This window comes from Diadema setosum, chromosome 22, assembly GCF_964275005.1.
Source record: "Diadema setosum chromosome 22, eeDiaSeto1, whole genome shotgun sequence".
In the NCBI taxonomy this organism is placed as follows: Eukaryota; Metazoa; Echinodermata; class Echinoidea; order Diadematoida; family Diadematidae; genus Diadema; species Diadema setosum.
Genome location: NC_092706.1, coordinates 14,356,324 through 14,371,210, shown reverse-complemented (window position 1 = coordinate 14,371,210; position 14,887 = coordinate 14,356,324). Strand labels below are relative to the sequence as shown.

Below are 14,887 nucleotides of genomic sequence, written 5' to 3'. Positions count from 1 at the left end.
TACAGGTTTACACACAGTACTTTTGTGCAATATGTTTTCCTTCACTAGCCATTCCCTATGAAGATGAATGGATGGTTTGGCCTTTCTTTCTTCATACATTCCAGTACACATTCTCAACAAAATGGCATATGCTCCCCAAAGTGAACTTTGACTTTTTTAGAACAGACAATGAAGTTACAGAATACGTCTGAATGAAAATCAATACCATGCTGAAGATTTAGCAGAAAAAAAGTACAAAACAATGCAATGTGAATACTAACATGCTTTTAACATTAATTTTGTTGGGAGGTTTGTTGAAAACAAGAATTTTGCTGTCATTAAATGTCAAGGCATATCCTGCTGATTACTGTTTTAAATGTCAGCCAGTGTAGTGCCTACACAGTATTGTCCTTATTAGATTTCCATGGCATCAGCCTGTTACTGGTACTGCATGCCTTGTATCGCAAATACCGCATCTCCACGTAAGAACTGGGTCAGTCATACCGATGGTATTAACCCATTGAGGATGGGCTGATTTTGCTACAACACGAATTTCCCAAAGACACTTGCCTGAGTATACTTTGGACTCGTCCTATACGGGTTAAAGGATTGCCAAATAACTGTCAATTCCTTCATCTGATGAAATATTCTATAAGATATACTGAAATTTGATGGATGACATGGTATTATGTCCATTTCTTCTTTCTTAATAGTGTGTTCAGGTCATTACCATTCTTAACAATATTTCATTTCTTTTTCTTTTTCTGATAATCCCAACAAAACTCGTTTTACACTACAAGCTGTTCTCCCCCCTCCTTTATTGCTATCAATTTATATTAATATACAATGTACTAGTATACAACCTACATACGCATTGCACATACACACAGATTTGTGTCTGCATACTCATTAACAATTCATTTATTAGTTCCTTCACCCCACTGCTCCCCACCCCTTGTTGCTCTTCATTCTGTACCTAGCTTCCTCTATTATTTCTTGGTTCTCTTTTCTCCAGACAACAAACAAGTATATCTCTCTCTTCCAAGACCTGGGGTAAGTTGTGGACATCGCAGTGTTTGTTCTGAGTCTCTTTCACATTTAGATGAGCCTCTTTCTCACTTACAGTTAATTCCACTCTGAGTGTGAACTCTCTATACTCCTCTTTGATCTGTATGATGGTTTTCCTAACATTTGGCTTTCCATATTGAGTGACATGCAGGCAATTATGTCAAGATCAATCTTGATACAGCCATTTTTTTTTTTTAACATTCATTGTAATAGGAAAGTATGTTTTCCTCTTTTTGTGCAATTAGCATCAAGGTCTCTGGAAATGTTGGTTCTGACTGTGATGCTGATATCCACATACTCATCTTTCATGTTTGTTCAGATACAAACTAAAATCTAAATTTAACGAGTGTGAAATAACACCCATCACTTTGATGGGTACACATCTCATCATACACACGGACAATGAGCTGGGAAGACTTAAAGGACAAGTTCACCTTCATAAACATAAGGATTGAGAGAATGCAACAATATTAGTAGAACACATCAGTGAGAGTTTGAGGAAAATTGGACAATCAATGCAAAAGTTATGAATTTTTAAAATTTTTGTGTTGGAACCGCTGGATGAGGAGACTACTACAGCTTGTGAGTCATATGCGTACAACAGTATAAAGAAAATGTAAAGAAAATTCAACATATTTTCACTTTTTTCGCATAATAAAAGAGCACTTGACTTGCCTCTTTCTAAAGGTAGGGGGAATAATATTACCCATAACATTTGTCGGTAACGAGTCAGGGAAACATGTACTTTTTTTCAAAAGATGAAATTTTGTGAATTCTCTTTATATTTTCCTTATATTGTTGTACGCATGTGACATCTAAGTTATTCACACACTGCAGTAGTCTTCTCATCCAGCGGTTACTGCACAAAAACTTCAAAAATTCATAACTTTTGAACAGATTGTCCGATTTTCCTCAAACTTTCACTGATGTGTTCTACTAATATTGCTACATTCTCTCAATCCTTATGTTTATGAAGGTGAACTTGTCCTTTAATGTTCTGTCCCCAGATGTTATGGATGCCAGCATGATAAATAACCTCTGATGGATTCTGTTTGATTCAGTTTTTGTAGAAAGGATGGAAATTTTTGATCCCTTGTTTGTGGCTGGTCTATAAAATGGTTATAGATTACCTACATTGTCATGTACTTCCTGCTGTGATTCCAAATATAATCACACTACCTGTAGTGATTTTTGTAAGCAATCTGTGTTTGATGCAGAGAAGTTATTGCATAATAAGATGTAATGAGGGTTTTAAATCATGCTATTATACTAAAGTTGTAAGTGGCAGATCCATAGGTGAGTGTTGAAAGCCACCAATTGTAGACTCTCATGGTGTGATCAAAGCATATTCTTTATGGCTTCAAATTGTGTGAGACATGATAGAGCTAGGTGTATTTGATGCTACTTGGTTGGTGGAGATTCATACTTTTTAAGTTGGCATTGGAATTGAGTTGTGAATTCATCACAATCTAGGGCATCCCTTGACATACAGGATCTAGTACCTGAAGATGTCAAAATGTCAAAACTGTACCCTGCCATCGACAGTGTTTAATTTTACATAACAAACATGGTCTTCCAAGATATGTATTTTGTTTATTTGTTATTACTTAAACAAGGACTACAAACCATGGCAATTACATGTACATGTACCCTGGTACATCAGGTTTCTCACTATTTTAGGGGTACAAGGACAAAGAAATGTAAAGGTTTGGGACGTGAAAAATCACCTTGTTATACAAAGAGGTCTACTTTATTTGTTGTTTCTGCCCTGTTTGTAATGAGGTTCCAGTGTGGTATATGTAATTCATGGTTAACTGGAAAATTAAATGCAAACACTAAAGTCATTTGATTGTTGTTGGTCAGTACATGGATGGCATGAGTTTTATACTCTGCACCATAATATTGAAAAAGGGCCAGTGAGTCCCTTGTTCTGACTGCATCCCTGCATAAATAAACCGACTTGCCTGCCCACAGATCTAAAATCAGCTAACTGCATGTGCACCACCTTGGACTTGTACACTACCTGCAATGCCCTCTCCGCTCTATTACAATGAGGTTGTGTAAATATATAAATTTATAGATACATGTGTACAGTCGACTCCACGTAAGATAATCTGGACAGGACTGAGAAAAACGTATCAAATTACTGTATACGCTGTTATTTTCGCGTACAGATATTTTCGCGAATGAGAAGATCATAGACATTTTCGCGAGATGTTGCTTTCGCGAATTGATGCCTACATTGTAAGCTAATGTAAATGCACAATCAGCCAAGCGCATCGAGACATTTTCGTGTGTTGTTCAATTCGCGATCCAACTGTGATTCGCAAAATTCACGAAAATTAAACCCTTGCGAAAATAACAGATTATACATGTACAGTAGGTCAGTATCTGGCTTCTGCATGTACAGAGGAATAACACATGTAAGACTATGAAATTGTAAATTTGGGCTATTTGCTTTCATTGACTTAGCCAGTATATCATTTGACAGTTGTCTGGTCCAAGTCATTCTTCAATCGTGAAGTGACACAGAAAATTGTACTGCTGTAGAAGACTAATATCTACTACACCTGTATACATGTATATCATCACTGACGTATCTTTTTTTGATTTCTGGAGTACATTCTTGAAAAAAAAAATGACAAGAGGCGATAAGTTTGCTTTAGCTTTATGATATGAGTTTATTTTGCTGGCCCAATTCTAAGTTTGAACTATTGGATTCTTTTGTATTTTTTTGCACTCTTTCTAGCCTGAAATTGTAAGTATTCCATGCTGCACTCTTTGGTTTGGCTGTACCACTGCACAATCTTGCTATCATACTCTCTCTTTTCTCCATTGGTCATGTGATCAGTCATGTGGTAAATCATGTGATCTGCATTGACTCTCAACAAATATGGGAAATTGGAACAGCACAATGTAAAAATATCATTAAACAGGGCAAGGTGTTACTGGTGTTTGCTGAGGTTAAAGTGGCTTTTCATTAACAGACATCTGTGAGAAATTTACATTTCACTTCATCCATTTTGTTAATGGTATGGATTGGTTCTCTTGAGAATTTGATGCTATAGAGTTTGTTGATATTTTTGTTGCAGTCGTACATGGGTGCTGGGGTTTTGCACTTTTTTTTTTTTTTTTTTTTTGCCCACACATTTCAGGAAAACTGACATTGTTGATACAAGCCAAAACTTGCTATGAATAATAAACATGAGGAGTCTAGAAAGGGAAGATGAAAAAACAAATATATTTTTAGCTTTTGTGAACAATAAAATTGATGATGTACAAGGGTGAATCAGAAAACAAGCTTGTGGAGAAAGTTATGAACTGGATTTGGCCTAGCTTTTAACATGCTAAAATTTCAGTATACATATCCATCTGCATCTACGGGATCAAGGGGAGAAAATTCCAGTGCATTTGTCCTTTTGCTGCATTTCCACTTGAAACTTAAAACTTGTTGATTTTAACCTTTCATGAACAATGCAGTTTCATGTTCCTTGTTGTGAAATATGTCATCTAGAGTCACCTATCATTATGGATACATGTCATACAGTGTATGCATTAGTATCATGTTGTCCAGACTGCCAGATGTGTAAATAAATCTAAAAAAACATAAACATACAGTACCTGTCATGCATCATATTCTATTCTATATAATCACATTACATGCTGTCATTTCTAGGCTGCAAGATTTATCCATTGTATGAAATTTCATACTCCATTTAATTTGTTTCTTGATCCATATTCTTCTCAAAGTTCATCTGCATCGCATGTACGTACAGTTCTGTACCAAGGACAGTCATGCTTTAGTCAAAAAGTTACCAGAAGGAAAACTTTAAGAAACAAGAAAGCAAAGATTTTCCCCTGTATCCGAAGTGTCTTATTCAAGAAATTTGCTTTTGTTTTTTGTCCTGAGCTCTTCTCATTATCATCATGATTGTTGTTTATATTCAATCAGTCGTATGATTACAATGAAGTGGAAGGATAGTGTTTCATTCCTTAATCAGAGTAGAAGAATAGAACATCCTTATCATGACTATGTTAGATGAGAGAAAAAAACCCCAACAACAACAAATGGAGAGTCTGGCTTTCCTCGTGATTTCCTCTTCAGATTTCTATACTCAGGGAATTGATATCAACACCAAAGCTGCCAGGAATCGCGTATGAAAAGTCAGGGAGGTTTCAAAGAGTTTTTTAAGGAAGAAACTTAATATGTTATTTGCATCTCAATAGATGAAAATAATTCCAAAGTCAGGAAAGCTGAACAATATTTTGTCATCACGACATGAAGAATTATCTGATTTTTTGGAAACCTTTTCAGCATCAGGGAAGCTAGCTGGTATTTCTTTTCAAATACAGGTACATGTATATTAAATCATGGGAATTAATTGGATTCAAATGAATGTGTAGAAGTTTTCTGCAGCTTTTCATTTTTCTATTTAAAATACCCTTCTTGTATATGGTGTGGCAGTATCTCTTCATTGTTTGCTTCATTCCTGCAGTATGCATTCATTCTCTTTGCCTGCATTCAAATGTACAATGTATCTCTCCAGTTATTATCTTCATGTGGTTATTGTGCAATATTCAATCTGGGACATTGGGGAAGCTGGAGTCGGTGTCTCGAGTTATATATTGTTGCTTTCATTCTGCAACTCTTTGACTTCAATCTTGGCTTCATCATCCTATTTAAACTCTGCTCATGGGATGGCAAACTTGTGGAGGAAGATTGGCATTACAATGATATTCCAAAAGCACTGTGCTGCAATTCACTCACTGACAATTTATAGAACAATCCTCATTCTTTTGTACTTGGGGAATGGTACATTGTACATGTGTACACAATTATACCAATTGCTGGTGATAAAGGTTTTAGTGGTTCTTTGATAAAAGCCACATGGAAGAAGTGAGGCAGGTATTCAATGAGTGTAATAAAGACTTTCCCTCATTCTGATCTCTTTGCTTTCTTCCTCTGGGACCACTCCATTTATTCTTCTTGGACCACTGAAAAGAATAAAATCATCATTATTTTCTCTCTCTGCTCTGTATCAATATATTCATATACAAATGGTACAATGTATGTTTGTATCTTATACTTTGTATAAAGTGGCCTGCTCAGACTTTCCATCACTGTTATGTCATTTGTGGATACTGTACCATTGTGTCATTTCCTTTGTAGAATATGAAAAGTTACAAAGCCTTCAAGCAGCTCGGTGAAACTATCGCAAAGCGTACATTGTATGGAAGTAAAGTTCTTGTAGAATGAACAAATTCTCATTGCAGCTTCTGTAGATTCCAAAACTGTTTGAAATACACATGTATGGTGGTCTACCACGACTGGATATTGCAAATCACTTGAGTCTGCATTTTACTACTTGCTGGATTATCATTCTGTTTCAACAGAATGAAATAGTCTGTTGAGAAATTAGTTTATACTGTCTTATTTGGAGATCAATATCATGTCAGTGGTGAAACATGGGATCATATTCCATTGAGAGTAAATTGTACATGGTACTGTAAAATGTGAAAATTTTGGTGTGATTAATGTTTCACACTGGACTGGGTAAGGCAAATTTACTTTGTGTCAATCTTTACATATGTGAAAAGCAATATCACCTTTGGCACATTCAATCGTTAATACATATTTTATGATAAGTAAAAACCTATTAAAGGGTGCAATTTCTGGTGATATCATATTTCTTATTGGACCTTTAAAGGTCAACATCCTTTCGTAGATAGCATAATCACTTTTCCATGTTAGTTTTGACTTTAAGAATTTATGCCACTTTTCCTGTGGTGTGAATGAATCGCACCAGGTCCTGCAATTGGAAGAGCACACTGCATTCTTGAAGGATGGGTGACATTCTAGCTGTCGGTGTGAAAATAAACTCTCTTTTTTTTTGTATCTAGAGCCGGCACTTTTATGCCTACAATATCCATTACAAGATTGTCACTTACCTTTTTCTTGAAGAAAGTGCTGTAATGGTTTTATGTACCTTAATGGTAGGAAAAACAATGATTTACCTCAAAATGTTATCCTGTATTGTCTTCGACTTATTTCAAGATGGAGGATTGCCTTGTTTGAATATCAAACAATATTGTCTTCAGAATGGGAATTTGTAATGTACGATGTAATTGCATGTACTTTGTTCCAATCTTTGAGTTCTCTTTTCAAGTATGCATTGTAATAATCAAAGATCATTCTGTTCGGAGTATGACTGGTTCTATCAAATTTGTCACCAGGGAAAACAAGGGCATTAAAAATTGTTGTGCTTTTTCTTGCATCACATACGATGTATCGTTGTATGGTGAAACTAGTGAATAACAGTTAGACTTGCACTGTAGTTACGCATGTCCTCGTGGAATTGGACAGTCCATGATCAATGGCATGTGTGTAGAAATACATTATATCATTTTTCTTTTCTTTTTATAGTTTTCTACAAATGTCTGTATGATGTCATTTGTACATGCATCATCACCTCATGATTACTGTATTGTAGCAACTAATTATCATTTTGGTACACACTGCATTTTGTAGCTGAGTTTCTGTTACTCCTCTGAATTCTTACTGTCTTCTGACATCATCATACAAATACGAGAGTTAACTGCAGTCATGGTAACTCTGTATGAACTCACAATGTATTTATCGATCTGATTTGATATTCCATGTCATGTTATTTAAAGACCCGGTAGCGTGCGGAGGCATGGATGGTCCAGATGAATTGATCTTCATTAGCTGCCCACTGGGGTACATTGAAAAACCAGGAATAGTACGGTACTCGTTGGTGAATACCGATATGTGCATTGAAGCATATGCTCATCGGTAATGGTTGATTCCAGTCAAGATTTTTTCGGCTGTATGTGTACTTACATTGAGACCAGTGCTATAGCTGTACGCAATTCGTTGCAGGGATTCTTGAATATATCCGGGCCGGCCCAGCCATCCCCCACTCCGTGGATCCCCACGCTACCGGGTCTTTAAGGTTTTCAGATCATTCTGTCAGTGGGAGCCAAAACCTTCCCATCATTGATCAAACATGTTTGATTGAAACCTGTCACCATAAATGGATTGTAAAATCACTCAATTAATTATTAAATCACAAAAACAAAACCAACCATCAACCATCTCCTCATAAAAATTTCTAATCATCCAGGTTGCATCCCATGCAAGGAAAGATGCTGCAGCTAAATAGTGAAATGTTTCATACAAACTGAACTTCAAAGCTTTCTTTGGCTTTGAAATCAGGATGCAAAGTTCTTGAACTACAAATTCAGGGTTTAAAACGACATTGTGTTTCTTACCTCTCAGCCAAATCGTTTCACTTTTATTGCGATCTTCTCATCTTTGATGTCTTGCAGCGTTACCAGGGTAACGTGGTGATGGGTCAAGTTTGATCTATTTAACCCTTCCTGAATCATGTCACTTTTATAGCATGTTATGCCAATATAACATTTCTAGCATCTCACTTGATTTCATTTATATGCTGCATTTATGCCATGTTCCCAGCAGCCACAACAGACCCGTTTGCCCAAAACATGTATTGCGCTGTGGATAAATGAGACATCGGACTGTTAATTTCCCCTGTTCATTTTCTAGTTGTGTTTGTTCCAGTTCTCGCCCGTTGAACATATCAGACTTTGTTCTCACGGCGTCTGGTCAGGCTAGACTACCTGCTACGGACCACCTCCAAAGCTTATTACGGCCTATTACGTGCCATCGCGTTTTGTTGCGTTCACCCAGTTTTATTATGGCATATTATAACAAGGTTCCTCATTAGCACCGGGACTGCTGTGGCCAGTTTTTTGACAGTTTAAAAATCTGACACAACGTCCACAGCAATCATGGCCTGTCACGTTTGCCCATCTCATCTCACATCCATCCCGTTTTGTCCATGGTGGCGTGAAACGTGACTACTGTGGCGGCCGAGAACATGGTGTAAACGCAGCATTACATGCACAGGTCATGCACAGGTCTGATTCATTCTCTGCAATTTTGCAGGACCAGATCACCCTTATTTATTTTTTAACCAACGAGAACCATTAATCATTCTGCCTCACACGTGCACAATGGTTTTTCAATCCACCTTCAGTCCACTAACCTGCACCATAACCATGCCTGTGTTTGTTTTTTGCGTGTCATTTTAATCTCCACCACTCATACAGAAACATGGTACCACAGCCAAGGCGGCTAAACCGGTCAAGTTAGATGCCCAGGTAACATCTGTGTCTGACTGTCTGTGTGTGAATGAGTGCACATCACACTTTTCTTTTTTTTTTGTTAACGCGTCAGAGGCATTCCAGGTTTATCTGCCTGTTCAAATTGCACACAGCCAACATCTTTAAAATCATTCTTTTAACCCGTTGAGGACGGTTTGGTTTTGCTATAACATGCATTTTCCATAGACGCTTGCCCGAGTATACTTGGGACCTGTCCTCAACGGGTTAAAGTGCATTCTACTAACTGAAGAATACAGATGTACAATGTGTATGCATTGTCAAGCTACAAACTATTCTTCAGTCTCAACAGTATTGAATTTTAATTCTTGGTTTTATTTCTGTCGTAGGGTTATACTAAAAGGAGAATGTCTATACTATACTTGTGTAATTCAATACAAAGTTCATATTTCTAGTTGACTTTCTTGATTTTTTTCCTCTTTTTTTTTTTTTTCTCCCTGATGCAATGTCATTATGCACAGGTTTATCATGCCAAATGACAGTCACCCCATATTTTCAATATATTAAACATGACTATGAAATTCATAGTCATGTTTAATATACACTTTGTATTCAAAGGAGTGTTAATTTCATATATGTGGGACTGTTTAGGTGTCCTAAAAAACAATCAAACAAATAAAAAAAAACAAAAAACAAAACCTATATACAATGTATGATTATGTAGTCCCTGGAATGTCTCTGTTTTCTTTTTGTTTTTTTTTTCCTTTACTGATATTTTGCTGATCACAACTTGCTGATTGCCATGAAAACATGTGATCATTTCTGTCACCTGACCCACATCATGTGATCAGCCTCTTGTGGTCAGGTGATGCTGGCAGGCGCATGTCTTCATTCACTGCATGATGCTACATGTACACTCCACAGCATGCTACAGCTAGTATGTATCACAGCATGCCATCACCATGTAGTCTTGCAGCCCAGTCTTTTTGCATCATTTGCTTATTCGTTGCCAGAAGACTAGGTTTTCTTGGAAAGTAGGCCCTGCCATGTTCAAATGTTTTATATGAATGGAAATGTGAGACATTTTTGCTAAATTCATTGACAAATGCAGTCATTGTGTGTTCTCTCTCTCTCTGCATTAATTTAGATCATTCCTTGAATACCATTGTTCAAACACAATATCAAACAAAGAATAATAACACCAACAGTCATGGGGGGGGGGGGGGTAAATAGCATTACTGTGCATTAATGAAGCCATTTTTTAATTGGCATTAGTTTTCTTTGACAGAATACGTAATGTTTGATACACACATGACAGTTGGTACGTGGATAAGCAAATGAAACTGCTGAAAACACTGGAGGTGTGAATTACAAATGTAATACTAGTAGCCCCCTACACATGATGTTTAGTAGGGTACCTACACTGTACAAACAAACAATGCTCCCTGCCAGCTTGAAAAATGAATTACTCATCACTGCAAAAATATGCAGTGATCCATACAATGTATGTGATCCGAACGCGATGTGTTGGAGACATAAAATTCAAAGTTGTAACGTTACAATTAGCCTATTTTCTGTGAGACTCTTTAGATTTCCTAGACTTTGTACAAGCATTGCCATGTTTCTTTAGGTTTTATGCTCAGTTTTGAAACAATTCGAAGTGAAAAACTTCATTGAATATTAAAAATCTCCATGGCAACATGAGTATGCCAGTCAGTGTTACTTAAAGGGTCTCTGTATATGCAAGTATTTAATAGTAGTTGTTATCTCATAAATAGATAATTGACAGACATCACTCTAGTTCTGTAATAAATGACGCCCAAGGAATGATCAGAATTAACAGGAATGAATTTGGAATGCCTGCCAACAAGCTTGGTTGATTATGCAATGAGGATTATGCCATGGGGGGGGGGGGGGGGGGGGGACTGATCGGTATACCCCTGTTTATTTCACATCTTTCCTCCAATGATGGGCATATTATTAGACATCACAGGGTTTGTCACTATACAGTACATATGTGTGTAATGTCAGTGCTGGGGCTCAGGTGCAAGAAGCAGTCTACATATTTGTGTAGCAATTGGGATTTTCTGATAACTGGAGTTAATATTTGATGAAAAATTATGGAAGTGATATGTAAGGGCTTTAAGGCCTTGCTACAATTGCATTATACAGAGAACCTTAAATTCCCAGATTCTGAAAATGATACAGACTGTAGCTATCTGTTCAGATAAATACGTATATGTTGCCTCCATCTCAGAGATGTACTATTTTGAAAAGTGTCTGTTCATTCTGCTCTGTCTGTCTGTATGTTTGTCTTTACATCTTTCTTTCAGTCTTTTTCATGGATTTTTGATTTTTTTTTCTGTTTCTCTAAAGCTGGCATGAAGAATGTTTGCCATCAAAACTTTCTTGTCTGACCGTCGATGTGAAAGCCAATTTTCAGACATCTGCAGCTGTTCATGTTTGGTTCAATTTGCTGTCATAGTGTTTTGTACATGTGCTGCAAGTTTTTTTTTAAAGTTTTCTCTTTTTTTTGTATGTATGTTGTCATTCAAATCAGTCTGACAAGATATGGTTAAGGTACAGATCAGAGAGAGCTGAGAGAGTCCTTTAAAGGTTTTATTCCAGGTCCTTCCAACTCTTGTTTTGGTAAATTATAGATGAACTACCCTGTTTAGGTGTGGAATAGCTCAGAAAGGTTAGATTTTTCCTCGGTAGTCAACTTTGGAAAGTGATTAAATCATTGGTCAAATGTGCAAGTTCTAACTGGTGTCAAGAACATTTGTGAAATTGTGGTCTACATCGCAGGTTTGTCTTTGTTACCACCATCAAAACTGACTTGGAACTGAATTAAGATTTGTAAAAATCATTTCATGTTGCAGGAAGGAGGGAGAGAATGAATGTACTGGGTACGAGGTCTATTCAAACAGAAGGACTGGTGGCGAAATAATTTTTATCTGGTATGAGATATTTCACATTCAAATTTTTGGTTGAACCTGTGTAGGAACAAGCCAAGATTGCCAAGGTGGGTCTGGAGGTCAAACTGCTGACCTCGGAGGTGGACGCAGAGACAGAAAAGTGGGAGGACCAGAACAACGAAATTGTGAAGCGGACCAAGAACATGTCCAGCATGGCCTACGCCATGTACATGTTCACCAGGGGGGAGGGGTCGCTGAAGACCACGCTGGACCTCTTCAAGCAAGCAGAGGTAATGGCTTCAACCTTTTCTGTGAAATCAGTCAGATTGTGTCAGTTATTGTACAGACATTTTAGTATGAATGGATTCCTGTCCATTGTTTATTGCATCAAAAAGGAAAAAGGGTTTCAACATGAGCACCCAGCTCAAAACCCGCAAAAATTGATAGATTGGTTATCTCTGTAATGGACCAAAAGATGATATTTGGGTTGACTGACACAAATTTTAAAGTTTGTCCTACCTGGGAAAATCATCTGTTTTACCTACTGTTTAAATCTGGCAGCTTAAAACAGAGCCAAAATTGAGATATAAGCAGTTTTTCTGGACATCATTTTTTTCCTTTGACAGGCTCTGCTTTCACTGTAAAAAAGTGCATGTTTTCACTGATACTTCTGCACAGCATGCCCGAGTGTCCCTAATCTTTAAATCCTCTTTTCTTCCTTTTCTATGAATCTTCACCTCTTAAATCTCTCTTACAAATGTATTTCAATCAGTTTTTGATCGGGTGAAGATGATACAATTTTAAGAAGTTATATATATTTTTTATCTATCTCTCTCTTCTGTCTATCTCTGTCTCTGTATCTTGCCATTTACCATGATCTCTCTTTCCTACATGACTGTATGTTCTGTCCATCTCTGTCTTGCAGTACTTTGCTGAGGAGGGCAACAAGCTCTTCCGGTCTGTGAAGGAGTTTACGGTCCAGGTCCCAGACTGTCCCCAAAGGAATGACCTCCTGGCGTACCTGGAGCAGATCCCATCTGCCTGTCAGCAGCTCAACTTCATCACCAAGACACCCTGTGCCGGCAAGGCCAGCACCTTCAACAAGGTACCTCATTCCCGTCCTCAGTTAACCCTAATCTGTCCCCCTCTGCTGGTACGGAGATTTCCTTATGGATTGATTTTTGATAAGTATCATGATGCCATAAGTAGGCACATTATCTGTCAAGAAAAATCTATTAACATTTGATCGAAATTCTGTCATGTGTATTGCAAAGTCCCGGAAAAAAAGAAAAAAAAAGAAACGAAGACACCCTGAAAATGTATTACAGGTACTTTTATATAGCAGTTGTGTTGGTGAGACTAAATTTTTTGATACACTGTTGTGTAAATACTATCCCGCTGTGAGTAATTGTTGTCCATTAGGGCCTACAGCAGTGCTACATTGCAATGTAAAAAATATTGTCTATGGTAAATAGAGACACTACTTTTGAGAGCAGATCATATTCTTGTGAGTGTGAAATTTCGATGGAAGGCAAGAATGAAAACAAGACTGTCCGAACTGTCGGCCATACAATGTAGTTGATGAGCAGGAGTGTCTGGTTTCCTCTGACCAGTGGTTGTGATGCTTTGGTCACTTTCTGCAGGTGGACAGCACGATTCAGGAAACCAAAAATCTTCTTCTGTGTATCGTCAGACTGGTTCCTATATGCTACTCTCTCTCATCCAAGGTGAGCGAAAAACTTGACTCTCACAAAATATGGTGGAACGGCAGAAATTAATGAAAAAGAAAAAGCAAACAAACCTCTCTCCTCTATTACAAATTAAGCTCTGAGGGACTTATCAAAGTAGGGGATATTTTCAAAAGGAGAGCTGACTTTAGATAAATGTTGGCTGTGCAAGTTTAGTGAACAATTTTTTAAAATTTCTACCATGTTTCTGAGGCATTGTTCTTGGTAAAAGGGCAATTTACAAATTTCCACAAACAAAAAATTATCTATTGTAGTTTGATGTAAACACGTATTGGAAAGATTCAAATCAAACTTATTTGTCAATATTCTATTTTACTTTCATTTGTCAACAAACATGAAAATTAAAAGAAAAAGGCACGTCTGGAAAGAAGTGAAATGATAGGCCTACTTGTGCATGTACGGTTTAGTACTTGGAAGCTGTTTTTTAAGTTGTAATAGCCATTTCGTGAGCATGCAAAAATGTGCACTGTCCTGTTTTGTTGGTGTGCTGCATGACTTTGCATGCTACATGTACATGTATATTATGTTTTGTTTGTCTCTCTTTGTTTCACAGTACAATGTGACCACGCCCAACTCCCCCATTGCAAGATGGAGGAGACCGCCACCCATGATGGATCTCCATAGCAACAGCTCGGACATGGACTCGCCCATGAGCCAGAGCAGTGGTTTCCTTAGCGACGGGTCCGTCATGCGCAACACTCTACCGCAGAAATCTCTCCACAGAATGAATTCTTTCGACAGACTCTAACACAGACTGAAGTTGTTTTTTAAAGTCTTTTCTCTTTTTTTTTTTAACCGCTCATGAAATTTATAAAGTGATATTAAACCACATATCTATGACTGAATGTTTGCGATGTATGCTCATCCCTGTTGCCATGGAAATTGATGGTGATGATGACAACAAGGAGGACAGTTTTGAGAACAATGCTACATCAGTCTCCCACGATGCAACAGCTTTAATCTCTGTACATTTTTAATGCTTGTCTCCTGGTGAGAGTTGGCGTTTGA

At 37.4% G+C, this 14,887-nt stretch overlaps 1 protein-coding gene across 3 annotated transcripts in view; it reads left to right on the top strand.

Moving 5' to 3' along the window:
- Nucleotides 1–14,666, top strand: part of LOC140245042 (alpha-catulin-like) — a 169,784-nt gene extending 155,118 nt beyond the window's left edge. For 2 of the 3 annotated variants that reach the window (XM_072324634.1, XM_072324636.1), the window contains 6 exons: nt 995–1,032; nt 9,202–9,252; nt 12,218–12,421; nt 13,057–13,236; nt 13,775–13,858; nt 14,433–14,666. In XM_072324634.1, coding sequence (XP_072180735.1) covers nt 995–1,032; nt 9,202–9,252; nt 12,218–12,421; nt 13,057–13,236; nt 13,775–13,858; nt 14,433–14,627 — 752 coding nt within the window. In that variant the 3' untranslated portion in view covers nt 14,628–14,666. The remainder of the gene's footprint in view (nt 1–994; nt 1,033–9,201; nt 9,253–12,217; nt 12,422–13,056; nt 13,237–13,774; nt 13,859–14,432) is intronic. The other variant, XM_072324635.1, reaches the window with a different exon arrangement.
- Nucleotides 14,667–14,887: the final 221 nt, after the last annotated feature.